Consider the following 15,022-nt stretch of genomic DNA (forward strand, 5'->3'; position numbering starts at 1 on the left):
GATCGTGTTGGAATGGGCTAGGTACAATATTCAGCATCCGTGACTATATCTACTGCAGCTTCTATCGCTTCCGTCACCACCTTTTGGAGGGTCTTGCGGCATGCTATAGGAGTAGCCTATACATTCATTTCACCACCCTCCCTTGCCATATGGTAGATGGGATCATGTGCAGGCCATTTACTGTCTGTCGATGCAAGTTGAGGCTCGTTAGGAACCCCCATCGTGTGGATTGCATTGATTTTGTTTGTTGTTTCCGACATTTCTCGACATGCGCCTGCCTCCCTTGAAAAGAATTGGGGCCTCTCGCGGGACTGGCAAAGCTGGTGCTTTAGTCAGGCAATGAGGGCCCAAACCTTGACCCTCCCTAGCAGCAGGCCTGCTCCATACGAAACCTGCTGCAACCCATGCCCAGATCCAACTCACCATGACTCTCTCAACGGGAGAGATCAACACCATGATATACTCGAGTGTCAATCTATACAGAGGAGTTCACATATTCCATTAGCTCCTATATCACCTTCCGTATCACATTATCCCCTGTAAGCAAACAAGGAGCTTTGGCGAGACTGGTTTGTGTCCGTGTTTGATGACACTGGAGTACCAGGAACATACCCATTTCCCCCAGGTACTCATATCATTGAATGCACGTTCTATTGGGTATGAGTATCTACTTATCTATGCAGTCTTGCCGAACCGCCATGATGATGTCTATGATGTGAAATACACTCCCATGAAACCCAGCCAGCTCCCCACGACTCCCACGGCAGAGTAAGAGCTCATGAACATTAGAGGCAGGAATTCGTAGCGATTGCCAAAGACAACCTGATGGATCAGGGAGCAGTAAACAATCAACGGGATACTTATTGCGATGTAAAGCGTGCTGAATCGGTCAAACAAAAAGAATCTTTGCCGGTTGGAGGCGGGCGCCAGACGGTCAAACATGACAAGGAACAACATCAGCCAGAAGATTGTGTACACGGTCTTGAGAGGAAACTCGGCAGGGGTAAACAGCAGCGGGAATAAGGAGACATGGCCCGCGACGGCTAGAGGACGAAAAGCGCTGAGATGGCGGCGATCTCTCAGCGCGATGAGACTGAAAGGAATGATGACGAGAAGGATGGCCTTCTCGTGTACATGCCATCCGAACAGGAAAGACGCATAGCCGCATAGGGTGACCGCTCCGATGAAAGCCTCCCATGTCGGCCGCAGGAACAGTTTGGTAAGCGGAATAGCTTGGAAAAGGAGAGTGAGGGCGAAGCATATGCGCGGCGTGACTTCTGGAAGCACGGCAAACGAGGTATCACCGACCAGGCCTCTGGTGACGCTCTTCAATGCTTCTTGATTGACAGAGAGCCCAACTCGTGGCGCAACTAAGGATGCCCCGTTAGAAATGGTTTTCTTCTGGAAGAAAGCTGTACTTGACGATACTTACCGGTGATCAGAAGTCGATCCATGAAAGAATACATGGCCCACACATTTGGCGCCCAGTAGGCATGGCAGAGACCTCGGGAGAAAGGAAACAGTCTGCTCAGGATCTGAGGCATTTGCCCCTTCAAGGCAAATGGCCCGAAGCTAGCCCGAGGATGGCGGCGATACCAGATCCTAGCTTGACACAGTTGAAGAACTGGATCTTGTAGATAGATCTGGGGGACAGACAATAGGTCCTGAGCAGGAAGGCAAAGTATGCCGGAGCCAGGTAAGCATATATGTGCTTCATACAGAGCAGCGCCGCGAAGACCAGGCCGCTGACAAGGAGACCTGACTTGTGCCGAGCCAGAACCAGGGATGCAATCAGGACCCCATACATGCAGCCGTTGTACTGGAAATGGATGTGATCAATGATGAGAAGCCCGGGCGACAACAGAATGGAGATGGCGGCCGCCTGTGCAGCTCGCCTCGAGATTCCATGGGCTGAGTCGATAAACCTTGGCACACTGTAAGTCGTAGCTTTTCGGAGCAGGCGGGGATATGCTTACATCTGGAGAGCATATAGCAGAACCAGCTCGGATACAATGACGGTGAATCTCTGGAAATAGATGGTCTGCCAGCTATCGTATTCCAGGTTGTACACCCGAAGCATCGCGGGGTGGACCAATTTGGCGACTTGGGACATGGCCCACTCGAAGTAGGCGAAGAAAGGGGGATAGTCCAGAGTCCATTCTGAAGTCTTGTCATAATACCAATCCCAAATTGGCAGGCTATGGGTGATGGCTAGCCAGTTTCGATGGACCTCAAAGTCAGTAGATTTGCTTTCGAGTATAGCGAGTCAGCTTGCTTGTGTGCTTAAGAGGAGGAAGAGGTGAACCTACTAGGCAGGGAAGAGTAGGATCTTCAATGCGGCTGCGACAACAGCGCATTGCCCCAAGGACGGATGAATCTCAGTCATGATGATAGTGTCATTGAAGAAGGCGCTATCTAGCCAATGGACTCTGCTCAAGGAGCTGGGCACAATTCGATCAGTCAATCAACTGAGGCAGGGCGACTTGGCTGGGCAACTTCTTTTTTCTGGAGAAAGCCCCCAAGTGACACTCGTCGTGGGTTTGTGGGTGGTGTTGAACAATTCACAGCTGGGACTGGAGGTAGGTCGGGATCAATAATCGCCGACCGACAGGGGCTGGATAGGTAGCCTGCAGGCAAGGGTACACTTGTTTGTACTTGCATTAGGCTGGAATTGGAATTGGAACATTCCAAACTTGGTGCATGTGCTTCCCAAATTTGGATCACAGCTACTAAGTACCTCTTATTTACCCCAGATAATCGATCAATCAGGCCAACTGTCTCAGCTCCCAGCCAGAAAGTACTTCCCTGTGCTAGTCCACGACGGTTCCTGACAAGGAGCAGGTTAGGTGAAAAATATATTCAACAGCTTTAACACTCATTGCCTACCTAACTGTCCTTTAGGTAGGTAATCTAGAATTTCAAACGTATCTTGCATTTCCACATATATGTAGGTACCCAGGCCATCAAAGGCAACAAACAACTCGATCTGCTTACTGGAGTGTACATCAAATGGCATGACAAGCTGGGCGCTTCGGTTGAGGTCAGACCAGTCAGCTACTCGGCTCAATTACGAGCAAAGTGTCCTCAGCCCATCCACCTTTGCTACATACAACAAATAAATATCTTGCAGGGGTCTAAACATAAAACTGTCCAGTCCTTGGGATTCAACACCACCACCACCCACTGTTCCCAGAAGCGATTTGTTGTCGTTTTTTCAGTTGCTCTTCTTTTCCTGCAGCTTCTCCCGAGCTTCATACTTTCCCCCCTTTTCTTCTTAGACGGTGCTGGATCACCATAACCATGCGCCCAACAGCTCCCTCGGTGCTAGCTGCCTGCCTGGCTGTAGCGGCAGGCTCAGCAGAGGCCGCACAGAACTTCCTTGTAGACAGCCTCAGTTTCGGCTATAGTGGAAGGTAAACAACAGAACGCAGAAAATGCCTGTGAAATTCTTTTTTGGACGTCTCGAGCTTACCATTAGTGCGCGCTCAGGATAAACCCCCAAGGCCAGCAATCGGTACCCGGCTTCTCCTTGCAGGGACAACCTAACACCCCCGAAATCCTCTCCAACAAAGTCATCCTCACCCAGCCCTCGCCAGGAAACGCCCGAGGAGCCGTGTGGGGCGATAACCCGAACCAGTACACCCAATGGGTTGCCGACGTCGACTTCCGCGCCAACGGGCCCGAGCGAGGGAGCGGAAACTTCAACATCTGGCTCGTCAGGCGCGGGGCGCAAGATGTGGGGTCGGCGAGCATCTACACTGTCAACCGCTTCGAGGGTCTGGCTCTGGTGGTGGACCGCTACGGAGGAGGCGCGGGCATGATCCGGGGGTTCTTGAACGACGGCATCACCGACTACCGAACACAGCCCAGCGTCGACAGCCTGGCGTTCGGCCACTGCGACTACAGCTACCGCAACCTGGGCCGGCCGTCGCAGATCAAGCTGCGCCAGAGCCGCAACAGCTTCAAGGTCGAGATCGACGGCCGCCTCTGCTTCGAGACCGACAAGGTCAGCCTCCCGACGGGCTACAACTTCGGTCTTACCGCGGCGAGCGCCGACAACCCGGACTCCTTCGAGGTCTTCAAGATGGTGGTCATGACCGAAAACTTGGGCGCGCAGGGTGAAGCTCCTCCCGCCCAACAAAACCAGGGTCAGCAGCAAGAGCAAGTCGTCGTCAACCGGGGCGGCTACAACAGCGAAAAGAACATGCCTCGGGGAAGTGGCAACGGAAACGAGCCCTTTGACGATGTCATCCCGACCAGTCGCCCGACTCGATCACCAGCACCAAGGCCCAGTTCGCCGACCTCCACAACCGCATCCAGAGTATCAACCACCACCTGTCGACCATCTTCCGCACCGTGGCGTCGCACGGCACCATCGGCGAGACGCGCCACGAGGAGACGTCGAAGTCGATCCACGACGTCAAGATGCTCCTGGCCAAGCTCGACCGCCTGGATGGCCTCCAAAACCAGCTGAGCACGTTCGAGCGCGACATGAACAACTTCCGGAACGACATCTCGCGCAAGATCTCCGACTCGGAGGCCAACATTAAGCGGCTCCTGGGCGACTCGCACGGCACGATGCTGGAGCACGTGGCGGTCCAGACCACGCCGCGGCACGGAACCCTCATCTTTGTCATCATCGGCACTCAGATCATGTTGGTCGCGGCGTACATCCTGTACGAGCGAAAGAAGACCTCGCCGAAGAAGTACCTGTAGACTGGTAAATGATACCCCCCTGAGAAGCTGGGCAGAGAGATAGACAGAGCACGAGAAAAGAAAGTCGCATGCAGGTCACAGCCTAGAGATGTTGTTTGTATATTTGAGGATGTGGACGAGACGATGTTTTATGGCAACGAGGACAACTCATGATCTATATTTCCTTCCCTACATGAGCACAATCGAACATACAAATTTCAAATCTGGTCCACGTGCGCGAAAGCGAAAGTCTGCTGTAAAATGAATGCTGGGTTGCCTTCCAATCTGTGACAAATGTGATCACCACCGACTATAGAACTTCTGCATGCCGAGATATGACAACGTTACAAAATCAATCAGACAATGTGCCCAAACCCCGCGTGATAACAATAAGGAGAGCTGCAAACCATAGCAATGCCCCCCTGCCATCCGTCCTCCCCATCATTTCCCATTGATGATCTTCAGCATCTCCTCCCCCTTGGGCGCCGTCGTCAGGTTCTCGTACCCGTCCTCGGTGACCAGGATGCAGTCCTCGATGCGCACGCCGCCGACGCCCCAGTAGCGGTCGAGCACGTCGGTGTCGATGTAGCGCGCCAGCTCTGGCTTGTTCAGGTAGTACGCCTCGATATACTCGCGGCAGAAGTAGATGCCGGGCTCCACCGTCACGACCATGCCGGGCTCTAGTGGCCGACCGAGGGCCGCCGTAGTTGTAGTAGTAGTAGTAGTAGTAGTAGTAGTACCTGCGGTGGCGGACGACTTGATCATGTAGACGAGGTCCTCGCGCAAGACGATATCCCGCTTGTTCTTCCTGCCGCTGCCCACGGTCCAGGGGGAAACGGTCGACATCAGCCTCTGCTTGCCGGCCACGTCGTGGACCTCGAGCCCGACGTGGTGGCCCAGCCCGTGCGGGAAGAAGGCGCTGCTCACGCCGCTCTCGAGGACCCTCTCCACCTCCTCGGCGGTCGCAGCGTCAACGTTGTCGTCGCCACCGTCGCCGCGGCGCAGGATCCCCAGCTCCAGGAGCCCCTGGGTCGCGACGCGGTGGGCGTGGAGGTGCATGTCGCGGAAGCCGGTGCCGGGGGCGATCATGGCGATGCACTCGTCCTGCATGCGGGCGACGACGTCGTGGACGGCGCGGCCCTCGGCCGTGAAGCGGCCGCCGACGGGCAAGGTGCGCGTCACGTCCGAGGCGTAGCACGCCCACTCGGCGCCGGCGTCGAGGACGAGGTGCTGGCGGCCCGCGATGGGCTGGTCGTTGGCGTCGTAGTGCAGCGTGGCCGCGTTGGGGCCGGCGCCGGCGATGATGGGGTACGATTGCATGTGGGCGTTCTCGGCGACGCACGCCCGCACGAAGGCCGCCTCGGCCTCGCACTCGTTGGCGTACTGCCGGAGCCCCGCGCAGACGGCCCGGTGCGCCGCCGACGAGATGTCGTTGGCGCGGCGGATCATGGCCACCTCGTAGTCCGACTTGACCACGCGGGCCTCGGCCATGGCCGGCATCAGGGAGCTCGTGTCGATCTTAATGGTGGGCTTGAGCAGGCCGAGGCTCAGGGACTTGGGGATCTGCTCAGCGCGTAGCACATAAAGAGAACAGACCTCGCCCACTGTAGAATTTAGATAGTTGGGCAGATCTGCAATGTACTTCACATTGTCCAGGTCGGACTTGTCGAGGCATTCCTCCGGCGTTGGCGTCGTGCCGAACCAAAGGATCAATGAAGGGGGTGTGTAGGGTATCCAAAGGGTGAGGTTGTCTGCCCCGATATCGTACGTGACAGCGCAGCCCGGGAAGTTAGCGCCGCTCATATAATAGAAACTGTTGTTGTCTTTTCAGTATCCGAATTGATGAGTCCTTAGGGGGGGACAGCTTACAATCGACGCTGCCGGAATGGAGGGCCCATGTCAGAGTCCTCCCATTGCGAGACGCCCTTGCCAGGCAAGTAGACGAGGCCATTTTTGACGCCTAGCTGTCTGGTGACCTTGTTCGCATGCTCCTTGGCTACAGTAATGAACAGCCAAGACGCGTTAGTTGCCTGCAATGATGAGACCCGGGGAGCATAGCAATACCGGCAACTTACCTGGATATTTGGTACTCAGTGGTGTTCTGAGTTCAATGGCACTAGACAATGTGTTGGTTAGATCAGCCAAGCTTCGTCGATGCTGATGTTTTCTGTATTGCGCAACCTACAGGGCATCGAACTCGTCGATGGAGACAACATCGTAATTAACAGCAGCCTCCATTCTTGATACCTACCTGTCGGAAGAGGGTGATGGGGTGAAGGTTGACTGAAGGGTGGCCCGCCTGACAACACAGAAGCTCCGTCTGTCCGATCCAGTATCCGCAAGCAAGGAAAGCAGCTCTTCCTTTGGTGATGGATAGTAATTGAAGTAGATAGAGAACGGGAAATGCCTAGCCAAAGGACTATATCGATGTAAGATTCTGGATTGGGAAGGTGGCTTTGCGATTGGATGCTTTGGTTCAAGTGCTTACAAGAAGCCCAGGTCCGCTTTGGAGACGACGTTCAATGTTAGGCTTACCTAAAGTACCATCAGACACCTGATCGGCCGGGGTAAATCGATAACATTAGTACAGTATCCGTACCTGCATTTGTATTCCAGGTAACCTCAACTAATAATATATTAATAATGAGCATTATACCTTAAGTAGTTACGTATTTAAGTATAAAGAAAGATTAATATAATATAATAAATATATCTATAAGTTTCATATCGTCTCTATCTACTATATTACATAAGTAACTTATATAAGGTCGCGGATTATGCCGGCCCCAATGCTTGAATCGTCTTCTCGTACGCATGGGTCGCTGCTACTATCCCCTTCACTTCCAGAGGCTCGCAATCAAGAACGCAGTGACGGTCTGAGAAGGCTTATATTTCAAATGCCAGGACTCAGTCTCGTTAATTAGATGAAAACCAACCAAATGGCTACAAGACAAACAAACCCGGACTGCCAGCCATGATGCGATGCCACCTATGCCTTTATCAGCCCTTGAATCGGCCGGCGCGGGTCTATGGTACACAGTATTACATCGTTCTTAGCAATCCACACCGAACGAGGCGCAACTTCCGGTCGTCGCCGATTCTTGATGTTCAGTCCCCAAGACCGTCTTCACAGTATTTGTCGGGGGCCATTCAAGCAACGTACTGGTAACCGTGCTTCTCTTTATGCCACGTATCCTGCGCACGCAACCGCCATTTATAGATCGTCAACCGTTGACGATATCGTGTATGCCCTAAATAAAATGTACATTGGCCCCGTTTCCCCGAGGTGTCGTGCCGGCCATATCAACCGGTCAAGCACCCCAACGATCCGCCCGGGTTGCCACCTAACTCCAATCCCCGTTTTTGTCAAATCGCTGAGGGTATCTATATGCGCTCCATTCTAGTCCAGGTGTGGGAAAATGCCAGACCATGGTGTGTTTGCAAACGTCTCCAGCGTCGTGTCATGTTGTCGGTTTTGCGCTGCCAGCTGCCGTTGCTGGAGGCTGGATAGGCGCTGCGCTGGCGGGGCTGGGGGAGGTGGCCGGCTGGGTTGCATCGGTACAAACATCGGATCGGGATACATCTGCGAGGGAAAGTCGAACATCGACTGACTCTGCGTCTGCATGAGGTAAGGGGAGTGGGCCCATTAATTGGCCCTCGATGCCGTCATAAGGACCCGCGGTGTTGAAGTACTGGGACGGATCTGGGGCGTGGCTGACAACCGGATTGAGTGAGGGGCTCATGTGTTGTTGGAAACCAAAGTCGGCTCTTGGCTGATGGGGGTACGCAAGAGGGTCCTCCGGAGGAAAACACCATACCTCCCAGTCTACTCAGAGAATTCATGTCGCCAGGTGTTCCATGGTGCATGTTGTGGTGCGTTTGCTGATGCATGCCGTTGGTAGAAAATGCATCCACAGTGTTACTAGTCGCCGATGCCAGTTCCATGGGCGACATGGATTGAATCGTTGGCGAGAAGTTCGATGAACTGAGATCCTGCGTTTGGATACCCCCCATGACGTCGGGGAACATGTGAGATGAGCCCGGTCCAACTGACGATCTAACTGGCTTGGCCGAGCCACTTCTTGATCGGCTGGTGTCGTCTTTTCGACGGTGTGTTCTCGTATGCAGGACAGGTGGCGACGGGGTAGCAATAGCACCGCCTTTTACGCCAGGAGCCGAACGCTTCTTCGAGGGCACCGAGGGCTTAACTCTGACCTTCTTCAGATCGTCGGGAAGACCATCGAAAAGGATCTGGGACATTTAGTAGAGGCCTCCATGAGGACACCAAGAAGAGACAAACTTACATTCAGCGCATTGCTAATACGATCCGCCGCCATGCTCTTCGGTGCAAGCTTGCTGATCATCTCCCTTCCCGCCGTAGCGTCGGCCATAAGATCCACAACACCGGGCTTCTCCTTGTTTTCCAAAATGAAGAAAATTAGGGATATAATGGCAAAGAACTCGGTGAAGAACGTGAACCAGTAGGGCCCAACTAGGGAAACCTGCTTCCGCATCTCGGTTCCTATCTGCATGATATTGCGGGCAACACTGATGCCAGCTGCGCCGCAGGCATATGCGCGGTCATCGACCTTCTTGCCTGCCGAGATCCTCGGGGAAACGTAGTGTAGGAACGGTCGATATAGTACCATCTGTACGTGCGCGTAGGCAAAACGAAGCAGGTTTCGGACCCGCAGAACCTCTTCCGTACCCGAGGAATTCGGCCGCCAGGCAACAGGAAGTTCCTCGTACCATTCTTGGAGCTTCTTTTCCATCTCTTTGATTTTGGAGTATTTGATCATATAGGATGCACTGGATTGAGTTCCGTCTTCAACACTGTCCGTTCCTATTCCCTTCAAAGGGTAGACTTGACGTATGATCTGGCTCAATATGTCCATCAATCGGGCATGTGCGTTGAAAGCCTCGAAGAAAGACGGCGTTCCAGGCGGGACGGGAAGGATGCCATCTTTCGTGATATACTCGTCATTAACTGCCGTCGGTAGTAGCTGGTCAACGTCGTCGTCATTGAGAAGCATGGGAAATCCGAGCAGTGCAGAAACATAGATGTCCAGCTGTCGGCATACGTAAAAGACGCGTCGTCTTGATTCTGTCTCGATGGGATCGAATTTACGATTGGACAGATTGCGATGTAACCCCATTCGCAACGCGGACCGTAATGCAATCCCAACAAAGCCATAGCAGGTGCTCAGATTCGACATGGACTGTATGAAGAAGATCTGGAACAGGAGCGCCTGGAGTGATGCCAGGTCCCGACACTCCGTAGGATCATTCAATAATATTCTGGCTGAGGTATAGTATTTCAGGCTGTTTAAATTGGGTTAGCAAAGAACAGGGAAGATACTGCAAGGGGTTCCCATACCCTTGTTCTATAGCCAGCTCATAAGGCGCAGGTTTTCCTTTCGAATCCTTCCCGTCCGGCACATTATACAGACACCCCAGAGCCATGACAGAGTACGCAAGCGCCAGATTTTTGTTGTCCTCGCGGTCGTATTCGTGAGTAGGCTTGGCGTACAGACTCTCCAGCATGGCCAAAAATGATGGTATGTGAACGATGCGCAACAGGCATGTCGCGTAGTTCAGGGAATAGTTGCATAGAGTCCTCGCAACCTCGAGTGGAGGCATATCGTATATATTGGTGCTTGTAGTCGGCATATCCCAACGCGAACTCATCGACGACCTCGGAGAATCGAGCCCAAGTATATTACCGGATCGCCGGCCGCGGGCATGCAGAGGGGCTTGGTAGTCGCGGCCCAGAAGCGTACGAAAGTGATCCTTCATTCTTCGAAAGAATACCGCGCCCGAGGAAACACCGTGGAAGTCGTAATCACCTTTATCATTGAGGTCAAGCGAGCCCAATGTAGGAATCATGGACATCAGCTGTCCGCTCAGCATCGACGAAGAGCTCGACGACGTGTCGTCCAGCACAAGCCGTTGCCGCTGTGTTCTAGCCTTGTCTCGCATCCGAAATTCCTGTTGCACCGAAGGATCGAGGCTTGGATCGTTGAGATCCACATCGGGCATGAACTTGCGAAGCAGCATTTCTGCGCGCTGTAGCTTGCTCTCGAGGGCCTCAATGTATTGGGGCGCGGGATTCCTCCGCCGATTGGAGGGCTTGTCGTAGGTACATTCTGCAGCCGGGGTCAGCGAACAAGCTACAGGAGAAATAGACTCAGAAATGGAAAGCAATCACCATAGCTGTAAACCTGACAGTGTGTACACGGCTGCTTGCCATCGCATCTATGCAACCAAGGTTAGTATATGAGTGCTCATGGCGTTGGCATTTGGCGCGTAAGCTGGAGTGTGCCGCGCATCGAGCGCATGGCCCTCCTCCGAGCCGCCTCCGGGCTGTGCTGGGCCATTTCGTGTTGACGTACTTGATCTTCTTCCTCCGACACTCGTCACAGGCTCGTGTGACCCTTCGCCGTTTCTGCAGTGGTGCTGACGGGGTTTCGCCGGTATCGACGCCTTTGCCCTTCTGGGCAGACTCATCTGCGGATTGGCCATCGGAAAGATCCTCGACATCGGACAGGTCGAGATCCGGGACATCGACATTCTCGCCTTTAATGGGGGATTCGGGGACAGAGGCGAGAGTCTGCGAGTGTTGCGATGAGGGAGGCATGACTATCGTCGGTTGGGTGGGGGTAGCCGTCTCCCTCGAATGACGGTTGGTGGGGTTGTTGGATCGTCCTTGGGAAGGCGCGTCCTTTGTGGGATGCTTGACTTCGTATAATCGACATGAGATGCCTCCCTAGCATCATGGACAGGAGTGCCGCGGGCCTACAATCGCAACCTCCCGCTCATGAGAGAGGCAGAGGAGGACCGGACTGCGATGGTAGGTACCCAAATGAATTAACCGGGGCCGATTACCCGAGACCACTGTTCAGTCAGGTAAGGGAATTACTGGAGACGGAGAAGTTTTTGGCTGTTTTAAACTGACCCAACACCGCCGCACATTGCAAAGAACGCCCCTAAAGAACAAGCAGATATGAACAGGGTACAGTGTGTGTTTGCGTGAGTGAGTGAGGGTGTGAGTGTGAGGAAACTAGAGGTGTGGTTGGGTTTGGGTGGTAGCGGAACAGGTGCCGGTACGAAAGAAGTGTCGTCGATTGATTGAGAAAGAAAGACAGTAGTGTGGTAGCGGTAGGGGTAGGTTCGACGTTAGGTAGCAGGTAGTGGAATGAATAGGCCAGGCCAAAGTTGGTCCCAATGGGCGCGGCTTCGACGTGTGGGCGGGATTGGAGACAGGGGGGATTGGAATTGAGATATGGAGCGGACGGTAGTAGCGCAGGTCAATGTGCGATTACGTAGGTAGAGAGGTAGGAGTTAAACAAACCCCTTGTCGGCAGGAAGGGGATCAATCGAATCTAACGTATGGGCGTAGATACAAAAGCCAGGGAGATGGGAGATTCAGGGCCTTGAAACAACTTGCGAGGTACGTAGGTAGACCACTTTCGACCTTGTAGGTTAGTAGACCCAGTTCATCTTGCAGGGGGGTTTGTGCAAAGAAAAGGGAAGAATGAATAATAAGTCCAATGAGTGCAGTGGTATGCAGAAGAAGTGGTAAAATGGTATGGATGAGGGATGGAGAATTGGAGGTGCCGTATCAATGGCCCAACATCCACGCCACAGACCACAGGTACATACATACCCAGCTACCTACATACCTCACCTGCAGGCATGGAGTCGACAGCGTACCTCCTTGCAAGCAGAGGATGTTGCTGGCCCTGGCACCTGGAATACGAGTCAAGACGACCAGTCCAATCGATACAGTGCAACTGATCGGTTACGCAGGCTAGTGGCGGATATCCCACCGTAGCCCTGATTCAAACGTCGATTCGGGGGATTCAGGTACGCTTAGCTCCAAAGTGCCCGGCTTGTCGATCGGCATTGATGTAATGAATTCTCTGTGGTAGTCTCAACTCTCAAGAATACATGTATCCATTGAGCAACATGGACCGTTTTTGAAGCTGGTCCTAGCCATATCCATTATCTCCGCGGCGCCGGGTGCTGAGAAACCCGCACTGCCGCACCGTATATGCACTGTCGCGCGTTCGCTCCCCTACTGTACATACTTGGAGTGCGGTGGTGGTGGACCAGAAGGGGTTCTGAGTTCTGGCCTGAAAAAAAAAGATAGCGGGGGAGAACAAGGAGTTTGGAGTCTGGGAGTCCGCCGCCTCCGCCTGTGTAAGCCGCCCAAAGAGGGGGGCACCCATCCTGAACTGAAATCCCCAGGGGTAATTTGTGGTGCGTCACTGTCAGACTGTCCCGTACTTGGTCGGTTTGCAAAGGTCATCTTCACAGCCTCACCATCCATCTCGGTCCAGTCTTTTGAGAAATGGGTTTCACGGTGACAAGAGTTGGTCCAGTCTTTCTAGGTAGATATGCATATGGGAGTATTTCCGGGCAGACTCTTTAACGCAGAGAGAGCCCCCAGCTATGGCAAAGCGAAGCTAATAATCAAAGCACGACATTCTTCACTTTGACTTGGTATTACATTTCGTCACTACTACTGTCGCATTTTAGGCTGGCAGGAGTGGCTTCTATTTTCGGTGGCTCTGCCGCCGATAACAGCGCTCGCGTTCGCTAAAATGTCGAACCTGTTCCCTTTCCTATCACGCTTTGCGCTGGCCCGTAACCTAGGTTATTTCCGTACGCCTGTCAGAATTTACTTATGTACTGTCGAGCCGCCAGGCAAACCATCCATCATATTAGTGGCAGTTAACTAACTCGGTCTATCGAACTCGCTGTACTTTGCCTCGCGAACCGCAAAAGCCCAACACGTTAGGGGCGATAACTGCCGGATGCCAACCAATGCTTGTGTCGTAATACGCTCGTCAATACCATCATGGTAAAGTGGATCTACGACACGGAGGCCTCGAAGCTCCGAAAAGCAGATCGATCTCATCAAGACTTGACCAGTATTGACGAAGATGCCAAACCTCATGATAATACTCGAGCGGTGCTGAATACGCGATGGCCGACCTCAGTTATAAGCGAGTGGCGTCCCCAAAAGCTAGGGAGGCAGCTGCAGCTGAAGACTGGCTGACTGGGCTTATTGTATTGCTTTTGTCACCTACTGTATGCCACTACTGTACTACTATGCTACGGGGCAAGCGTCAATAATGAGGCGCAGATATGTGAAGTTGGTATGTAGCGCGTCCTCCAATGTTAGGAAAATATCAAGCCAAGACTTTACCTGCGTGCTTCTGCGTGCCTTGGCGCCATCTTGGTGTGGGCTATGGACCAGGGTGGTGTGTGCCGGATAGCCGGATTGTAGTCTCATCTTTCGGTTTCGGTGATCCGGTTGGAATAGTGGAAATCCGGCGCATCATCGCAGCATCTCACAGTCGGGTGGCACGCCGCTGTCCGCCTGTGACCATACGTACAACATCAACGGGCGCCGTGTCTGATGAGCGTTGGAAAGCGGATTAACGGCCCTGGCCATAGCCAGAAACTCTGGAGCTTATCGGCCAGGGCCGGGCCAGCCAGCATCGGAACAGCTTTTTCCTGGCCGGTTCGCCTTGGCTTCGGATATGGCATACTGCAGGTCATGCCTTGGTTATCCGACAGTTGCCATTGGGCCAACCAGAAGTCAGAAAGCTGACGCAAGTCTTGAGACGACGCTCAAACCTGCCGGAACTGACAAACTGTACTTGTACGCGCTATTGCTTGGGACGACTTTCCTCCTTACTGGCTTTGCAGAAGACCCCCAAGTCTGTCCGTCCACCACATATTAACTGGGGCTTCTTGCTCACAATCATACCACAATATTTTCCCTAATTTGAACTGGGACTCTAGCTAGAATCATGCAGGTGGTAGGCGACTCGAGAGTTCACTCTGCTGCAGTGGCATCATCGGGTTTGAGAGGGTTCTGTGCGCTTAAGCGCGGAAATCTAACTCGCTCAGGGGATGCATGTATGTGTCAAGAGAGCTCCCACGCCAGGTCTTGCTCTACTATGTAGCAACACCAGAAGCGCCTAGTATCATACTGAAACTGAAGAAAACGAGGCAGTATTGTGAAACTAAAATTGGATTGCAAGTGCTCATGGCAACTAGATGACTAAGTGTGTAACCATAGCATTGATAGGTAGGGTGCTAAAGGCAGCGGCTGTGACATGAATGAAAGTGATTCGTGAGGGGTTATGGTCAAACCGCTGGCTGCCTTGTGAATGAATGGCTTTTCTTTTTCTTCTTCTTCTTCGCCTCAACAACATGTCTCAAGTCGAATCTTCACAGTCGTCGCCGATATGTGAATTCTACGTGCAGTGAAGTACAACTCAATGGTGTGGCTGAGAAGAAAGCTGAGGTT

General features: G+C 53.1%; 4 protein-coding genes across 4 annotated transcripts; 1 reads left to right on the forward strand and 3 right to left on the reverse strand.

Annotated features, from left to right (window-relative positions):
• Window positions 1–708: 708 nt before the first annotated feature.
• Window positions 709–2,386, reverse strand: PG994_009428 (ALG8 glycosyltransferase family ALG6; the record flags this gene model as incomplete). The annotated part of the gene is made up of 5 exons (XM_066860837.1): window positions 709–1,370; window positions 1,433–1,606; window positions 1,657–1,925; window positions 1,977–2,249; window positions 2,310–2,386. The coding sequence occupies 5 exons, from the start codon at window positions 2,384–2,386 to the stop codon at window positions 709–711; spliced, it is 1,455 nt and encodes a 484-aa protein (XP_066714426.1).
• Window positions 2,387–3,300: 914 nt separating this feature from the next.
• Window positions 3,301–4,716, forward strand: PG994_009429 (concanavalin A-like lectin/glucanase domain-containing protein; the record flags this gene model as incomplete). Its single annotated transcript, XM_066860838.1, is given in 3 exon segments — window positions 3,301–3,413; window positions 3,490–4,246; window positions 4,261–4,716. 3 exon segments carry the CDS (start codon window positions 3,301–3,303, stop codon window positions 4,714–4,716), a joined length of 1,326 nt encoding a protein of 441 aa, XP_066714427.1.
• Window positions 4,717–5,136: 420 nt separating this feature from the next.
• On the reverse strand, window positions 5,137–6,933 carry PG994_009430 (uncharacterized protein; the record flags this gene model as incomplete). Its single annotated transcript, XM_066860839.1, has 3 exons — window positions 5,137–6,508; window positions 6,565–6,765; window positions 6,881–6,933. 3 exons carry the CDS (start codon window positions 6,931–6,933, stop codon window positions 5,137–5,139), a joined length of 1,626 nt encoding a protein of 541 aa, XP_066714428.1.
• Window positions 6,934–8,095: 1,162 nt separating this feature from the next.
• On the reverse strand, window positions 8,096–11,332 carry PG994_009431 (Activator of stress protein 1; the record flags this gene model as incomplete). Its single annotated transcript, XM_066860840.1, has 7 exons — window positions 8,096–8,240; window positions 8,308–8,461; window positions 8,526–8,946; window positions 9,000–10,017; window positions 10,073–10,841; window positions 10,904–10,950; window positions 11,088–11,332. 7 exons carry the CDS (start codon window positions 11,330–11,332, stop codon window positions 8,096–8,098), a joined length of 2,799 nt encoding a protein of 932 aa, XP_066714429.1.
• Between the last annotated feature and the right edge of the window lie 3,690 nt (window positions 11,333–15,022).

The sequence above is a fragment of the Apiospora phragmitis genome (genome assembly GCF_038363925.1).
Source record: "Apiospora phragmitis strain CBS 135458 chromosome Unknown utg000008l:1.0-3514335.0:1.0-3519231.0, whole genome shotgun sequence".
NCBI classification, from domain to species: Eukaryota; Fungi; Ascomycota; class Sordariomycetes; order Amphisphaeriales; family Apiosporaceae; genus Apiospora; species Apiospora phragmitis.